At 44.5% G+C, this 15,988-nt stretch overlaps 1 protein-coding gene across 1 annotated transcript; it reads right to left on the reverse strand.

Moving 5' to 3' along the window:
• Positions 1–5,280: 5,280 nt before the first annotated feature.
• Positions 5,281–15,988, reverse strand: TMIE (transmembrane inner ear). The gene is made up of 4 exons (XM_030943329.1): positions 15,798–15,988; positions 12,722–12,839; positions 7,913–8,062; positions 5,281–5,651 (listed from the first exon to the last, which is right to left on the reverse strand). The coding sequence occupies exons 1-4, from the start codon at positions 15,882–15,884 to the stop codon at positions 5,281–5,283; spliced, it is 726 nt and encodes a 241-aa protein (XP_030799189.1). The 5' UTR covers positions 15,885–15,988.

Below are 15,988 nucleotides of genomic sequence, written 5' to 3' on the forward strand. Positions count from 1 at the left end.
CAAACCCACAGTGCTGCATTCTAAACTCATTGTTTACCTCTGTAACTACTTTTAATCTTTATTATTAATAATAATAATGAAATATAAATGATTATTTATCTTAAACTCTAAAACACTAAACTTTTCTCATCTCAACGTGTCTCTGCTTCAAACTACAAATCCACATTCTGGTTTCCAGCACCTCAGTTTGGGAATCCTTTTCCAAGGTCTCAGATCAAATCCTGGGTTTAATTCTCAGCTTTGGCTTCCAGGCCCAAAGTTCTGGGAATTCCCAGCATTTCGGATTCCAACATCTCCTTTCCTTGGCTTTCCTGAGCTGCCAGACTGGGACAGAGAAGTGCAGGAAGCTGGAAGAAAAAAACCCAGGAATGGAAACGGGAATGGTGGGAGCAGGGATGAACGGTTGCCATGGAAACCACTCTTTCTTGCAGTGCTTCCCTGGTTTTGGATGGTTCCAACCTGGATAAGGCGCCCTGATCCTTGATTCTGGTGGAGGGTGTCCCTGGCCGTGGCAGGGGGTTGGAATGAGATGATCCAACCCAAACCATTCCAGGATTTTGGGATTTCAATCCAAACACCTCATTCCTGATGCTGACACTGAACTGAGTGCAAGGAAAGAGCTTTTGGAGGAGTTTGGCTTCCTTATTCCAACAGAAAATGGGAGCACGATCCAGAAGTTTCCATAAATAAGAAAAGTGCTTTACTTTGCCCAAATGAAGAAACCAAAATAAATTGGGATTTGAATAGATCCTCCAATAAAATTCACACACAGCTGGCAGAAAGAAAAGCTTTGAAAAATTCCCCTCAGTTTCAGAGATTTGGGATTCTCGTGTCATTCCTGGTTTTTCCTGAGCACTCCCTTATCCTCCCCAGACCCTTCTGGGATCCATCTGCATGGAAATGTCTGGAGACCCTTTGGAAAATCCATGGATGTTCAGGAAATCCTGGAATACCTGAACTTTACATCTTCCATTCCTGGAAGCCAGGTGGCTTCAGAGCCCTTCTCCTGCTTTTTTTTTTTTTTTTTTGGAATCACGGATTGGTTTCAATCCTCTAAGATCGTCAAGTCCACACTTTAAGCCCCAAGTGCCACATGGATAATAAATCCCTCCAGGGATGGGGACACCAAACCTCCTCCCTGGGCAGCTCCAATCCTTTTCCATGAGGAAATTCCTGCTGGTGTCCAACCCGAACATCTCCTGGCCATTCCCTCTCCTCCTGTCCCTGTTGCCAGGGAGCAGATCCCAAATTTTCCCCCTGGCTGTCCCCTCCTGTCACAGCCAGAAGGTCCCCACCTTGAGCCTCCTTTTCTCCAGGATCTTTGATGGGATTAAGGGAAGAATTCCTGAACGGAGGGAGAGATTCCTCTCTTCCCATGGCGAACACTGAAATTGGGCTGATGTGGAATATTCCCAAAATGTTCATTTCTCCAACTGGTTATATGGATAACGTGAGTTTCTCTGGAGACATCCATGATCCTGACACCAAAATCCGGCTCAGGTGACAATTCCACAACATCCTGTGGAGTTTCTTTTCCTACTCACCCACAGTCCCCCCTCATTCCTTTTCCTTGGAATTACCTCGGAAAAGGCACAAACCTGACTTTGCCCTTGGGAAGTTCCCTGAGATGACAGCAGGACCTTGCTGGGTGTGTTTTCCATGGATTTGCTTCCCTGGATTCAGTCTAAGAGGGAAAGAGCCTTGCTGGGATCAAGGGAAGAATTCCTGAAGTGAGGGAGGGATTCCTCTCTTCCCACAGCAAACACTGAAATTGGGCTGATGCAAAATATTCCCAAAATGTTCATTTGTCCACATGGATTGTATGGAGAGGGATAACATGGAATTCTCTGGAGACATCCACGATCCTGACACCAAAATCCGTCTCAATTACACAACATCCTGTGGAGTTTGTTTTCCTGCTCACCCACACACCCCTCATTCCTTTTCCTTGGAATTACCTCGGAAAAGGCACAAACCTGACTCTGCCCTTGGGAAGTTCCCTGAGATGACAGCAGGACCTTGCTGGGGTGTGTTTTCCATGGATTTGCTTCCCTGGCTTCAGTCTAAGAGAGAAGGATCCTTGATGGAATTAAGGGAAGAATTCCTGAAGCGAGGGAGAGATTCCTCTCTTCCCACAGCAAATACCAACACCAGGGCGATTCAAAATTATTCCCAAAATGTTCATTTCTCCACATAGATTTTATGGAGAGGGATAAGGTGGATTTCTCTGGAAACATCCATGATCCTGACACCAAAATCCGGCTCAGGTGACAATTCCACAAAATCCTATGGAGTTTGTTTTCCTGCTCACCCACACTCACCCCTCATTCCTTTTCCTTGAGATTACCTCGGAAAAGGCACAAACCTGACTTTGCCCTTGGGAAGTTCCCAGAGGTGACAGCAGGACCTTGCTGGGGTGTGTTTTCCATGGATTTGCTTCCCTGGATTCGGTCCAAGAGGGGTCAGGAGGTTCCTGGTATTCCCGAGGGGGATTTTCCAGGACCTGTTTAACGGGGAACATGAATGTCCCACAAATGTCCCACAAGTGTCCCACAGGAGCCCGGGACTCAGGTCACTGCTCCCGCTGCCCCAGGGCTCAGCCAGCACCATTCCCCCTTTCCAGGTGTTTCCATGGGCTCCGCATTCCTGGGCGCTGGGGCAGGACAGGGGGAACAGCACAATCCCTTTCCAGGAGGGCTGGGAATGTGTCTAACAAATGCTGGAGCACGCAATTTCCCCTTCTATTTTCCACGGAAAACCAATCCAGGGAGAAAATCAGGAGAAATCAACGCCAGGAGCAACTTAAGATGGAAGATTTCCCAAATCCGGGCTTAATTTCCTTAATCCCAAATAAGCCCAAATTCCTTAAAACTGGGTCTAATATTCCAGACACGATCCCCTCTAGTGGGAATTTCTGGAATATGTGGAAATCCTGGAATTTATTCCTGGTCATGATTGGGTGATTTTTCCTCCTCCAGGACCAGCATCACCCAAATCCAAGGAAATGAGTGATCCTGCCATTGTTCCTGGGATTTCTGGGAATTAAATGTAACTTTTGGCCTCTGGAATTCCATTTCCACCCAAATTCGGCACAATAAATCTCATTCTCCACTAAAAATTCCTTCCCGTGGCTGTGGCTTTTCCAAGGCAATTTCTCCATCTGCTGGTGGAAAAGCAACTCCCAAAGTTGCTGGAATTGCTCCGGGCTGGGATTTTCCACCTTTTTTCACTTCTTGACTTCCACATCCCACTGGAACAGGGAAAACATCGGATCAGGGCTGGGAATTTCTTCCCTCTGCTTCCACTTCAGGAATTGGGATGAGTTATGGGCAGGATGATCCCTGGAAACTCTAGGAACAGATTCCCTAATCCCAGAAATTAATTCCCTGCATTCACCCCCATCCTGAAAATTCCAAACCCAATTATTCCCAAAGGATAAACTCAATTTTTTTTAAACAGAAAATCCCTTTTTTAAAATCAATAAGACATTCCCACAAATCTTTCAGATCTGACCCACAGGATTTGGAATATTTGCTTGGAAAAAAGGGATTGAGGTGGATTTTAATGGATTCCCCAATCCCAATGAATATTTTATTTTGGATTTTGATTATTTTTAACAATGAACGAATGGAAGTTGGATGAGGGAGAAGGAATTCTATGGAAAAGAAAAGGAGTGGACTTTCCTCCTGGAAACCTTTGGATTGGGAATAAATCCACTCCTCTTCCCTCCGCAAACGGAGCCACATCCCAAATTTCCAGCACAATTCCAACTGCAGGACAGGAAATCTGAGTTTTCCTGCCCCACTCCCAGCTGGATCCCATCCTGGAGTTTTTAAGGCATAAATATCCCTTCCCAAAATTCCCATGGATTCAGCAGATCCCAGGGAGCAAAGCCTGAATCCAATGCAAAAATCTTTTTTATTGTCATGATTCTTGATTAAACAGGGCCTTGAAAAATTGGGATTGGGATGGAAATTCCAAAGAAATCCAATCTTTGTGTCCGTATTCCCACTTTTCCATCGATGCCATTCCAAGGATGGAGATTTAGGGCTCCTCTGTTTCCAGGGGCAGAATTCCCAACATTGGAATTCCAGATTTCCCTGGATCATTCTCTTCCCAAACATTCCCGTGGTTCTGGATGTCATTCCCAACGTCTCTCCTTAAGTTTTCCACCTTTTCAGGGTGCTCTGGAATTTTGGGACTTTTTGGAGCTGAGCGATCTCACTCAGGTAGAAAATTTCCTTCATTTTTCCAGGCTCGTTTCCCACCAGGATGAATTGGGTAGGAAAGAAGGGAAAGGAAAATCGGGAAAAAGAAAAATGGGAAATATCTTGGCACTGATAAATCTGAGTTGAAAAACCAGCAGGAAAATTGATAATTTCTATCAATTAAATATCAAATAAATCCCATTCCTAGGAATAAAAGATTGGAGGCAATTCTCCCTATGGAGCAGACAGTTCCAGGATATCCTGAATTTTAATTATCCCAAGATTTTCCAGGCTGTGCCCCAAAAATCTGGAGTTAAATCCCCCTCAGCTGGAAAATTTAAGGCAGAAATTGCTGGAATATTCCCCAAACAGCTGGAAAACGCCGCTCCTGATAAATCCACTCCTCAGGAATTCCCAGGAAGGGAGAGAATAGCAGACACATGGAAGTGGAGCAGAATTCCTGGTCTCAGAACTGGCTTTCTTCAGCAAAAAATCGGGAAAATGTGGATGAATCTGCTGGAAAAGATGGAATTCCTGGTGTTTCCTGCAGCAATCCAGGAAAAGAGGCACCAGAGAAGGAAGGAAAAATGTCCATGTGTCCAAAAACCTCTTGGAATCCAAGGACCCCACACTTTGGAGAATTCCATCCTTTGGGATTTTCCCGGAATTTACAAAATCCCTAAAATTCCCCACAAGGATGTGCTGAGTGCCAGGAAATCTTTCTCCAACTTCTCCAGGAGAAGAAATTTGGGATGAATCCCATTCTTCATTCTCGGATCCTCCTCCCTGAGCATTCCCATGTTTATCCAAAGTCCTCATTCCCATTCCAGCTTCCAGGTCAATTCCATCTCATTCCCACTGGACATTTTTCTTGATTATCCAACCAAATTCCCAGTTTTCCTTCGCAGAGCCGAATCCTGGCAGCTCCGTCTCCAAATGGGAAGAAATCCGTGCATCCAACAGCATCCCACAGGGATATCTGGAAAAGCACATCCTGCTCCAAGTGCTCCTCCCCCAGCAATTTGCTGGAGCATTCCCAAAACAAAAATTCCAGCACAGTCCTTCCAGGAGGTCACTTCTTCTTTGCTGGAGCTTTGGAATTCCCACCGGCTTTTCCATCGGTTTTGGCACCTCCAGATTTTCCAGCTTCACCTTCTTTTTCCCCCTTTTTCCCTTGTTTCTTGTCGTTTGTGTCCTTTTCCTTTTCCCCCTTTTCTCCTTTCCCTCCTTTTTCCTCTTTTCCTCCTTTTTCCCCTTTCTCCCCCTTTTCTCCGTCTTTTTTTTTGGCTCCGTCCTTCCCTTCCTTCTTGGATTCTTCCTTCTGCTCCTTCTCCCCATCCTTTTTCTTGGAGTCTTTGGATCCATCCTTCTTTCCCTGAGCCTTGTCCACTTTTCCAGACACAGTGGGAACTTCTTCCTCTTTTTTTTCTTCTGGAACCTGAGCTGTTTCCAAGGATAGAGAAAAAAAAAAAAAAAGGAAAAGGAATTGATGTGGATTCAACAACCCAGGAATTGTCAAAATTCCAGCTCCCTGCTAGAAACCTGGGATAAAAGGAAAATATTCCTACTGGGGATTTTCCCATCCAGCTGATTGCGCCCAGTGAGGCTTTTTTGGAATTGTGAAGCAGCAAATCCAAGGATTGATGGATCCCCTTGGAAAAGAGAAGCCACAGGCAGCTGGGAATCGAAATTCCCTAAATTCCTTGGAGAACCATCTCATCCCATAAGGATTAACCGGAAGGACAAGGATTCAGTGGAAGGACAAGGATTTATTCATGGAATTGGGTTCAGCTCCACAGGGAGGGCTGGGAATTCCCAGTTCAGGCATCCCTGAAATCCTGGGATTTGTGCAAATTCCCATTGTTCAACTTGTTATTCTGCATTTTGCTGGTGTAGGATTGAATTTCTCCAAGGAATTCCTAAATTCCTAGAGTGTTGGGATCTGCCTCTTTTCCCATGGATTGAAGCAGCACATCCCAAATTTTGGAAATGCCTTTTTTATGGAATTACAACTCCCGGAGAGACACAGGAAAGAAGGAAAAAAGGCATTGAAAGGTGTTGAGGAAACAGGAAAAATCCAGGAATGGAGAAGCAGCAAATCCAAGGATTGACGGATCCCCTTGGAAAAGAGAAGCCACAGGCGGCCAGGAATCGAAATTCCCTAAATTCCTTGGAGAACCATCTCATCCTCTTCCTTCAGCACAGGCAGGGAGTGGAGAGGTCTGGACTGGCCATGGCCAGAGAGAGTGAGGAGATTTTCAGGAGAGCCTATGGAAGCAGGAAAGGAGAGTGACAGCAGCGGAGAAGAAATATTCCAGAAGGAAAAACCGGGAATGTGGAATTCCAACCACTCCAATTTCGCTCCTGGTATTCCCCAGCCCATGTGCAGGCCCTGAAATTAAATTAATTCACACTGGGAATTTTCAGCATGGAATTCTCCTTCTAACTAAGGAGGGTGAGGGATGGAAGTTGATGGGAAAATGGGATACGGCTTCCAGTTGTCTCAGGAAAAGTTTGGATTGAATATTAGGGGAAAAAAAATCCTGATTGGAAGAGAGATTAAGGATCGGGAAGTGTTGGAATCACCATCCCTGGATGGGTTCCAAAAACCAGGAGATGTGGAATTTCACAGGATTTTTTAGTGGGGTTTGGTTCAAAATAGGATTTGATGGATTTGAGGGGCTTTTCCAAACTTAATTTGGGAATGAAGGAATGACTCCGACTCGAACTGATGGAAAAGTTCCCTCTTATCCAAAGGATTTTATCCCAATATCCTGAGTCCACACTGGGAGGGTTGAACTTGGTGGTGGCACCAGAGGAGGGACTTCGTGCTCCCAGAATCCCAAAAAAAGTGGGAATTAAATCTGGGAATGTCTCTGAGTTCATTGAGGGAATTTGCACTGCCCCAATCCCCCCCCAAAAAGTGGGAATTACCTCCAGGAATGTCGGTGAGCTCATTGAGGGACTTTGCATTCCCAGAATCCCCCAAATAAAGTGGGAATTACCTCCAGGAATGTCGGTGAGTGCATTGAGGGACTTTGCACTCCCAGAATCCCAAAATAAAGTGGGAATTACATCTGGGAATGTTTCTGAGCTCATTGAAGATCTTCGCAGTCCCACAATCCCAAAAAAAGTGGGAATTAGCTCCAGGAATGTTGCTGAGCTCATTGAGGAACTTTGCATTTCCAGAATCCCCAAAAAAGTGGGAATTACATCTGGGAATGTTTCTGAGCTCATTGAGGGAATTTGTGCTGGCCCAATCTCCCAAAAAAGTGGGAATTACCTCTAGGAACGTCGGTGAGCTCATTGAGGGACTTTGCACTCCCAGAATCCCAAAATAAAGTGGGAATTACCTCCAGGAATGTCGGTGAGCTCATTGAGGGACTTTGCAGTCCCACAATCCCAAAAAAAAAGTGGGAATTAGCTCCAGGAATGTTGGTGAGCTCATTGAGGGACTTTGCATTCCCAGAATCCCCAAAAAAGTGGGAATTACATCTGGGAATGTCTCTGAGCTCATTGAGGGACTTTGCATTCCCAGAATCCCCAAAAAAGTGGGAATTACATCTGGGAATGTTTCCGAGCTCATTGAGGGAATTTGCACTGCCACAATCCCCCCAAAAAGTGGGAATTGGCTCCGGGAATGTTGCTGAGCTCATTGAGGGACTTTGTGCTCCCAGAATCCCCCACAAAAAAGCGGGAATTACCTCCGGGGATTTCGGTGAGCTCTCCCAGGGGCGGCACCGTCTCCAGTTTGTCCGCGTAGTTTTTGGCCGCCTGGCGCTGGGCGTAGCGCGCCTCGATCTCCTTCCGCGTGCGCGGGATCCGGCACTTGAAGATGCAGCACAGGGTGATAACTGGGAATGGGAAAACGTGGAATTCTGGGTCAGGGAATGGGAATGGGAAACGTGAAATTCTGGCTGAGGGACTGGGAATGGGAATGGGAAACGTGGAATTCTGACTGAGGGAATGGGAATGGGAAACGTGGAATTCTGGGTCAGGGACTGGGAATGGGAATGGGAAACGTGGAATTCTGGCTGAGGGACTGGGAATGGGAAACATGGAATTCTGGGTCAGGGACTGGGAATGGGAAACGTGGAATTCTGGCTGAGGGACTGAGAATGGGAAATGTGGAATTCTGGGGGAGTTATTGGGAGTGGGATATGTGGAATTCTGGGTGAGTGACTGGGAATGGGAATGTGGAATTCTGGGGGGGTTATGGGAATGAGAAACGTGGAATTCTGGGGGAGTAATTTGGAATGGGAAATGTGGAATTCTGGGTGAGTTCCTGGGAATGGGAAACATGGAATTCTGGGTGAGGGACTGGGAGTTGAATGGGAAATGTGGAATTCTGGGTGAGGGACTGGGAATGGGAATGTGGAATTCTGGGTGAGGGACTGGGAATGAGAAATGTGGAATTCTGGGTGAGTTATTGGGAATGGGAAATGTGGAATTCTGGGTGAGTTCCTGGGAATGAGAAATGTGGAATTCTGGGTGAGGTATTTGGAATGGGAAAAGAGGAATTCTGGGTGAGTTCCTGGGAATAGACAGGGAGAAAACAAGGATTTAACTGGGAATGGGAGTGGGAAATATGGAATTCTATGTGAGGTACTGGAAATGGGAAATGTGGAATTCTGGGTGAGGTACTGGGAACAGCGAGGGAGAAATGAAGGTTTAAGTGGGAATGAGAGAGGAAAATGTGGAATTCTGGGTGAGTTTCAGAGAACGGGAGAGGGGATCAAAGATTTGCATCGGTTGCTGGGAATGGGAGTGGGAAATAGGGAATTCTGAGTGAGGTACTGTCATGGTACTGGGAGAGGAAAGTGAGGAATTCTGGGCTGAGTTCCTGGGAATGGGAAATGAGGAATTCTGGGTGAGTTATGGGAATGGAGAAGGAGAAACGAGGATTTAAGTGGCAACGGGAGAGGGAAATACAGAATTCTGGGTGTGTTCCTGGGAATGGCAATAGGAACCAAGAGTCTGGGAGAATTCCTGGGAATGGGAGATGGGAACAAGAATTTGCATTGGTCACTGGGAATGGGAGTGGGAAATGTGGAATTCTGGGCTGAGTTCCTGGGAGTGGGAATGGGAAATGTGGAATTCTGGGTGAGTTATTGGGAGTGGGAAATGTGGAATTCTGGCTGAGGGACTGGGAATGGGAATGTGGAATTCTGGGTGAGGGACTGGGAGTGGGAAATGTGGAATTCTGAGTGAGTTCCTGGGAGTGGGAAATGTGGAATTCTGGGTGAGATACTGGGAATAGGAGAGGGAGAACGAGGATTTAACTGGGAGTGGGAGAGAGAAATGAGGAATTCTGGGTGAGTTCTGGGAATGGCAATGGGAAATGAGGATCTGGGGGAATTTCTGGGAATGGAAGATGGGAACAAGAATTTGCATTGGTCACTGGGAATGGGAGTGGGAAATGTGGAATTCTGGGCTGAGTTCCTGGGAATGGGAGTGGGAAACAAGAGGATGTTACTGCGAATGGGAAACACGGGAATCTGAGGAAGTTCCTGGGAATGGGAGTGGGAAGCAAGCAATTCAGGGGGTAACTGGGAATGGCAAGGGGGAAAAAAGGGATTCCGGGTGAATTTCTGGGAATGGAGAGGGTGAAACGAGAATTTAACTGGGAATGGGAGGGGGAAACATGGAATTCTGGGGGAGTTATTTGGAATGGGAAACGTGGAATTCTGGGTGAGTTATTGGGAATGGGAAACATGGAATTCTGGGGGAGTTACTGGGAATGGGAAACATGGAAATCCGAGGGATTTACTAGGAATGGAAAGGGAGAAATGAGGATTTATCTGGGAATGAGAGTTCCTTGGAATGGAAAACATGGAATTCTGGGGGAGTTATTGGGAATAGGAGAGGGGAATATGGAATTCTGGGGGAGTTCCTGGGAACGGGAAATGAGGATTTGGGTTGGATACTGGGAATGGGAGCAGGAAACATGGGAATGTGGGGGAGTTTCCTGGGAATGGGAAACCTGGAATTTGGAATTTCCCCCGTTTTTTATGGGATGGTGCCACCTTGTGGGATGTGCTGGGAGGTGGGATCCACACTCGGATCAGATTCCTGGATTTATTTGGTTTATTTAGTTTAATTTTATTAATATTAACGCTAATATAAACATATTTATTGGCTATTTAATAAGCCAATAAATAATTTTAATACTAATATTAATTAATATTAATATTATTAAACAATCAATAAAATATAATTATTATTGATTATAATGTTATAGAAATTATTCTTCATAACAAAATATTTGTGTTAAATATTAATATGTTATTCCATAAATAAAATTTAAATTAGTTCATTTTATTTCTTTATTTATTGTAATAACAGTGAAAATAAAGCTATTAATGACAACTATAATTACAATCAACATTATTATTTATAACATAGAAATAGGTTATTCCATTAACATAATTTTATTAACTCTAATACTTTATAATAATAAAAATTGTTATTTAAAATTAATAGGCCATTAATAAAGCAATACAATAATATTAATTAGAATAATATTAACAATTCATTACCTTTAAAGCATAATTCCTGTGTTTCTATTTCATTTAGATTTATATTTTTTATTTCATTTATATTTTCTATTTAATTTTGATTTATATTTAGTTCTTGTTTTAGTTTTGGTTTTACAATTATTTCCATTTTTAACTTTATATTTTATATTTAATTCTATTTTGAATTTTATAGTTCTATATGAATTCTGTTTTAAAATGTTACATTTTTGTATTTATTTCTATTTTTTAATTTCCTATTTTCTGTCTAATTTCATTTTTTACTTTTCTATTTATTTCTCTTGTTTAATATCCTATTTTCATATTTCATTCACTGTAATGCAATATATTTATTATATTTAATTATACTTTAAAATGTTCTCATTTTCTATTTATTTTATTTTTTAATTCTATGCTTTAATATTTATTGCTATTTTTATTTCCCTATTTTTATATTTGTTTTTATTTTTAATTCTCTGCTTTTCCATTTCACTCCATTTCCCAATTCCCTGTTTTCCATGGATTTTCTCCAAATCCCATTCCCAGCAGGGATGGGGGTGGAGCTTGGGCCATTCCTCCTCTGCATTCCCGCTGGGAAATCCAACCCAGAGGAATTCCTGAACTCCTGGATACCTGAGGGGAATCCAGGAAAACTCTGGGATCACTCCCAGGGATGGAATTGTCTTGGAAAGAGATTCCAGAAAGGAATCTCCAGTTTCAAGCTGGGAAATCCCTCAGGAATTCCCAATTCCATCCCACAGAAATTCTCCTTGAATTCCCAGACGCCTGAAAGAAATCCTTAGGAATTCCCACACTCAGCTGGGAATTCCAGCCCAGAGGAAATCCTGAATTTCCAGACACCTGAAGGGAATCCACGATTCCCAACCTGAATCATTCCCTGAATCCCAACCCAATGCATTCCATGATTCCCAACCCATAGAATCCCAGGAATCCCAACCTGAATCATTCCACAATTCTCAACCTGAATCATTCCACGAATGCCAACCCAAATCATTCCATGGTTCCCAACCCGAATCATTCCATGAATCCCAATCCAAGGAATTCCACAATTCCTAACCTGAAGCATTCCACGATTCCCAACCCAAGGAATTCCAGGATTTCCAACTTGAATCATTCCATGATTCCCTACATGAATCATTCCACAAATCTCAACCCAACACATTCCATGATTCCTAACCCGAAGCATTCCAGGATTCCCAACCCAAGGAATTTCAGGATTTCCAGCTCGAATCATTCCATGATTCCCAACCCAACACATTCCATGATTCCTAACCTGAAGCATTCCAGGATTTCCAACTCAAATAATTCCATGATTCCCAACCCAAATCATTCAACAAATCTCAACCCAACACATTCCATGATTACCAATCCAAAGAATTCCAGGACTTCCAACTTGAATCATTCCATGATTCCCAACCCTACGCATTCCACAATTCCCAACCCAACGCATTTCATGATTGCTGACCCACAGAATTCCAGGATTTCCAGCTGGAATCATTCCACGATTCCTAACCCAACACATTCCATGATTCCTAACCCAAAGCATTCCAGGATTCCCAGTCCAAGGAATTTCAGGATTTCCAGCTCAAATCATTCCATGGTTCACAAATGGAATCATTCCACGATTCCCAAATCAAATAATTCCATAATTCCCAAACTGAAGCATTCCACAATTCCAAACCCAAATCATTCCATAATTTGCAAACTGAAGCATTCCACGATTCCCAACTCAAATAATTCCATAATTCCCCAACTGAAGCATTCCATGATTCCCAACCCCCAGCACTCCACAGCCCATGGCTCCATCCCAGATTGGGGCAGGAATGCGGCGCTGGAGCCAATTCCCATCCCTGGAACATCTCCGGGTGCTCCCGAGACGATTCCCACCAGAGAATCCCTCCTTGCGCGTTCCCGGGATCCCAGAGCGCGCCCTGGGTAGTTTCCCAGAGGAAAATCCCTGGGGATTCCGGGACTCACTGATGGAGAGGACGAAGAGGGCGAAGATCCCGACCACCTGCCAGAGGCGCAGCCCCCAGATCACCACGGTCTCCGACGTCACCGGGTCCGGCTTCTTCTTGGGAGGCGCCGTGGTGGCCTGCGGAAAGGACAGGGAAAAACCAGCAGGAAAAGGTGGATCAGGAGGGCAAAATTCCCAAAAATACTCCAGGAGGCGATGAGAGCACGGGAAATGGCGGAGAGGTTGGTGAGGCCTCAAGGATTCGGGAATGTTGGAGGGATTTTTAAGGAATCTCTCCTTTTCCAGCCATTCCTTGGCTCGCTCTGGAATTCCTTTCTCTTGCTTTTCCAATGGACTTTTAGGATCGGGATTTCCATCAATGAGGGCCTGAATGAGAAAATTCCTGGGAAAATTCACTTTTCCAATGAATTTTAATGGAACCACGGGATGTTGGAAAGCTGCGGATCCAGGAGGAAGCAGGATGGAATCACCAGGAAATTCTGGGATAAAAAATTGCGGAATTTTTTAACCGAAAGATAAACTCAGCCTAAACCTAAAGGATGGAAATCCTATGAAATATTCCAGGGGATTTTTAGGGAACACCTCGGAGCAGCAGCTGGAAAACAGCTGGAATACACCTGGTGCCCAAAAAAATTCCTGATTTTTGGAGAAGTGGAATTCCTGAGCAATCTCTCCAGGAATTTTATCCCGAACTGGGAATAAAGGATTATTCCCAAATTATCCTCCTGGGATTGGCTCAGATCCGGGATCCAATTCCCAGAGAAATCCCTCGATATCCCATTGTTTGCTGATCTCTGGGATCAGGAGCAGGGAAGGATTTTTGGGATCATGGGCTCATCCTGGGATTTAGGGATTTTTTTGGGATTAAAGGGCTAATCCTGGGATTTTGGGATTTTGAACCCATCCCAGGATTTTCTGATTCTCTTCCCAAATTTTGGGAGAACTTCCAGCCCTGGGAATTTTTCCAAAGGCCTGGGAGCCAGCAAAGTTTTCCTCAATCAAATCCAATATTTTAAGAGATTTTTTTGTCTCATTCTCAAATATTTCCTTGCTTTTTTCCCTTTATTTTTTCCCTTATTTTGGGTTTTTTGGGGAATTTTTTCTGCTGCCAGAATTATTTTCCTCTCCACCTTTTTCTTCCTCCTCTGTTTGCTCCAGCCTGGCTGAGCCGGAATCGAATTATTCAGGATAATTCCATTATCCAATTATTTCCAGGAATAAACTCCTCACAGAGCTTTTGCTTTTCCAGGAAAAAAAAAAAAAAACTGGAATAAACAAAGCAGATCCAGGAATTCTCGCTGTTTATCCTGATTTTTTTGGGGCTTGGATGTTTTATTTTTGTTTTCTGGGAATTGTCTGGAATAAAATGGGAAATTTTCCGGCTGGGTAGGTCGTCCTTGGGATTCAGGGAAGGATAATTTGGGAATTCTGCACTGTCAGGGGAAGTTCTGCCTCATTTCTCCCCTTGGGGATGGTTGGACAGCTCAGAAAACCTGGAATTTTTCCTGGAGCAGCAGCCTGGCCTTGGAGAGGATTCCTGGATTTATGGAATGCTCAGGTAGGATGGGATGGGGGAAAAGCAGGGATTCGGTTGGGAATGAGAGGCTGGAAATCCTGGAAAAAATCAGGAAAAGGGAAAGGATGAGAAGCTGGAAATCCTGGGAAAAATATGGAAAGAATGAGAGGTTTGAAATCCTGGGAAAAAATTGGAAAGGGAGGGAGAAGAGGATGGAAATCCTGGAAAAAAAATCAGGATAAGGGCAGGGGTGAGAAGTTTGAAATCCTGGAAAGAATGGGAAAGGGAAATCCTGGAAAAAAATCAGGAAAAGAGCAGGAAGGAGAGGCCAGAAATCCTGGGGAAAAATATGGGAAAGGGAGGGATGAGAGGTTGGAAATCCTGGGAAAAATCAGGAAAGGGAAATTCTGGAAAAAAATGGGAAAGGAGGGAGAAGAGGCCGGAAATCCTGGGAAAAAATATGGAAAAGGACGGGGATGAGAAGTGTGAAATGCTGGAAAAAGTATGGAAAAGAAATCCTGGAATAAAATCAGGATAAGGGCAGGCCTGAGAGGCTGGAAATTGTGGGAAAAATGGGAAAGGAGGGATGAGAGGTTTGAAATCCTAAAAAAATATGGGAAAGGGAGGGAAAAGAGGCTGAAAATCCTGGGGAAAATGTGGAAATGGAAATCTTGGAAAAAATAGGGTAAGGGAAAGGATGAGAGACTGGAAATCCTGGGAAAAATCTGGGAAAGGGATGAGAGGTTGGAAATTCTGGGAAAAATATGGAAAGGGAGTGATGAGAGGCCATAAATCCTGGGAAAAATCAGGAAAATGGATGAGAGGCTGGAAATCTTTGGAAAAGAAGAATCTGGATAAGGTCAGGGATGAGAGGCCAGAAATCTTGGGGAAAAAAATATGGAAAATGGAAAGGATGAGAAGTTTGAAATCCTGGGAAATTCCTGGAATTTTCTAATCCCAGAAATCGCAGCTAAATTCTGCTTGAGGAATTCTCAGGTGGAGCAGGGAAAAGGATCCAGAGGGGGAAAAGTGAAAGTTTTTGGGAGCTGGGATTTGTGTTCCAGGCAGGAATTTCCCTCTGGAATTGCAGCCAGGGCTCAGGAGCCGCTCTTCCCTCCCGGATCATTCCCAGATTTTCCATCAATTTGGGAATGCAGAGTCATCCTCAGGGGGAAGGTCTTGCAGAGGGGCAGGAATTCCATGGAATCCCACAATTCCATGAAATCCAGGTTTTTCAGGATTACCGGGAACGAGGGAAGGTGGGAGAAGCAAAACCCATCCCAAATATTTCCAAAATTTTCCGAATCTTCCATGGGAACATCCATCAGGAAAAGGATTTTTGGGATCATTTTTGCCGCGCTCCTCAACTCATTGAAAAACCGGGAAAAACCCTGCGATTCCAACCCGAAATTCCCAACGCAGCACTTTCAGGAAGCACCAAAAATTCCCCCAAAAAATCCTCCTTGGATCCACCTTAAATCCCCGGCCGGTTGTTTTCCAGGGAAATCCCCCATTCCCGGCCCTCATTCCCACTTTTCCAGCGGGATTTTATTCCTCACCTCGATCAGCTGCGCCAGGGAAAGTCGGGATCGGAGCAGGACGAGGCAGGAAAATCCCAAAAATTCCCAGCTCGGATCCCACGCCATCTTCTCTTCTCTTCTCCTGCCGGGATTTTCCCCCTCGCCTGCCGAGCCTGGAATTTTTTGGGGGGATCTCGGGAAAAGTCCCGGCCTGGCTTTTCCAGCGGCGC

Source organism: Camarhynchus parvulus, chromosome 2, assembly GCF_901933205.1.
Source record: "Camarhynchus parvulus chromosome 2, STF_HiC, whole genome shotgun sequence".
NCBI classification, from domain to species: Eukaryota; Metazoa; Chordata; class Aves; order Passeriformes; family Thraupidae; genus Camarhynchus; species Camarhynchus parvulus.

Coding starts and splice junctions, on each gene's coding strand:
- TMIE (XM_030943329.1), bottom strand. CDS start 15,884: ATGGCGTGGGATCCGAGCTGGGAATTTTTGGGATTTTCCTGCCTCGTC. Junction 12,840..15,797: donor CCCTGGCGCAGCTGATCGAG/GTGAGGAATAAA, acceptor TCCTTTCCGCAG/GCCACCACGGCGCCTCCCAA. Junction 8,063..12,721: donor CCTCTTCGTCCTCTCCATCA/GTGAGTCCCGGA, acceptor TCCCATTCCCAG/TTATCACCCTGTGCTGCATC.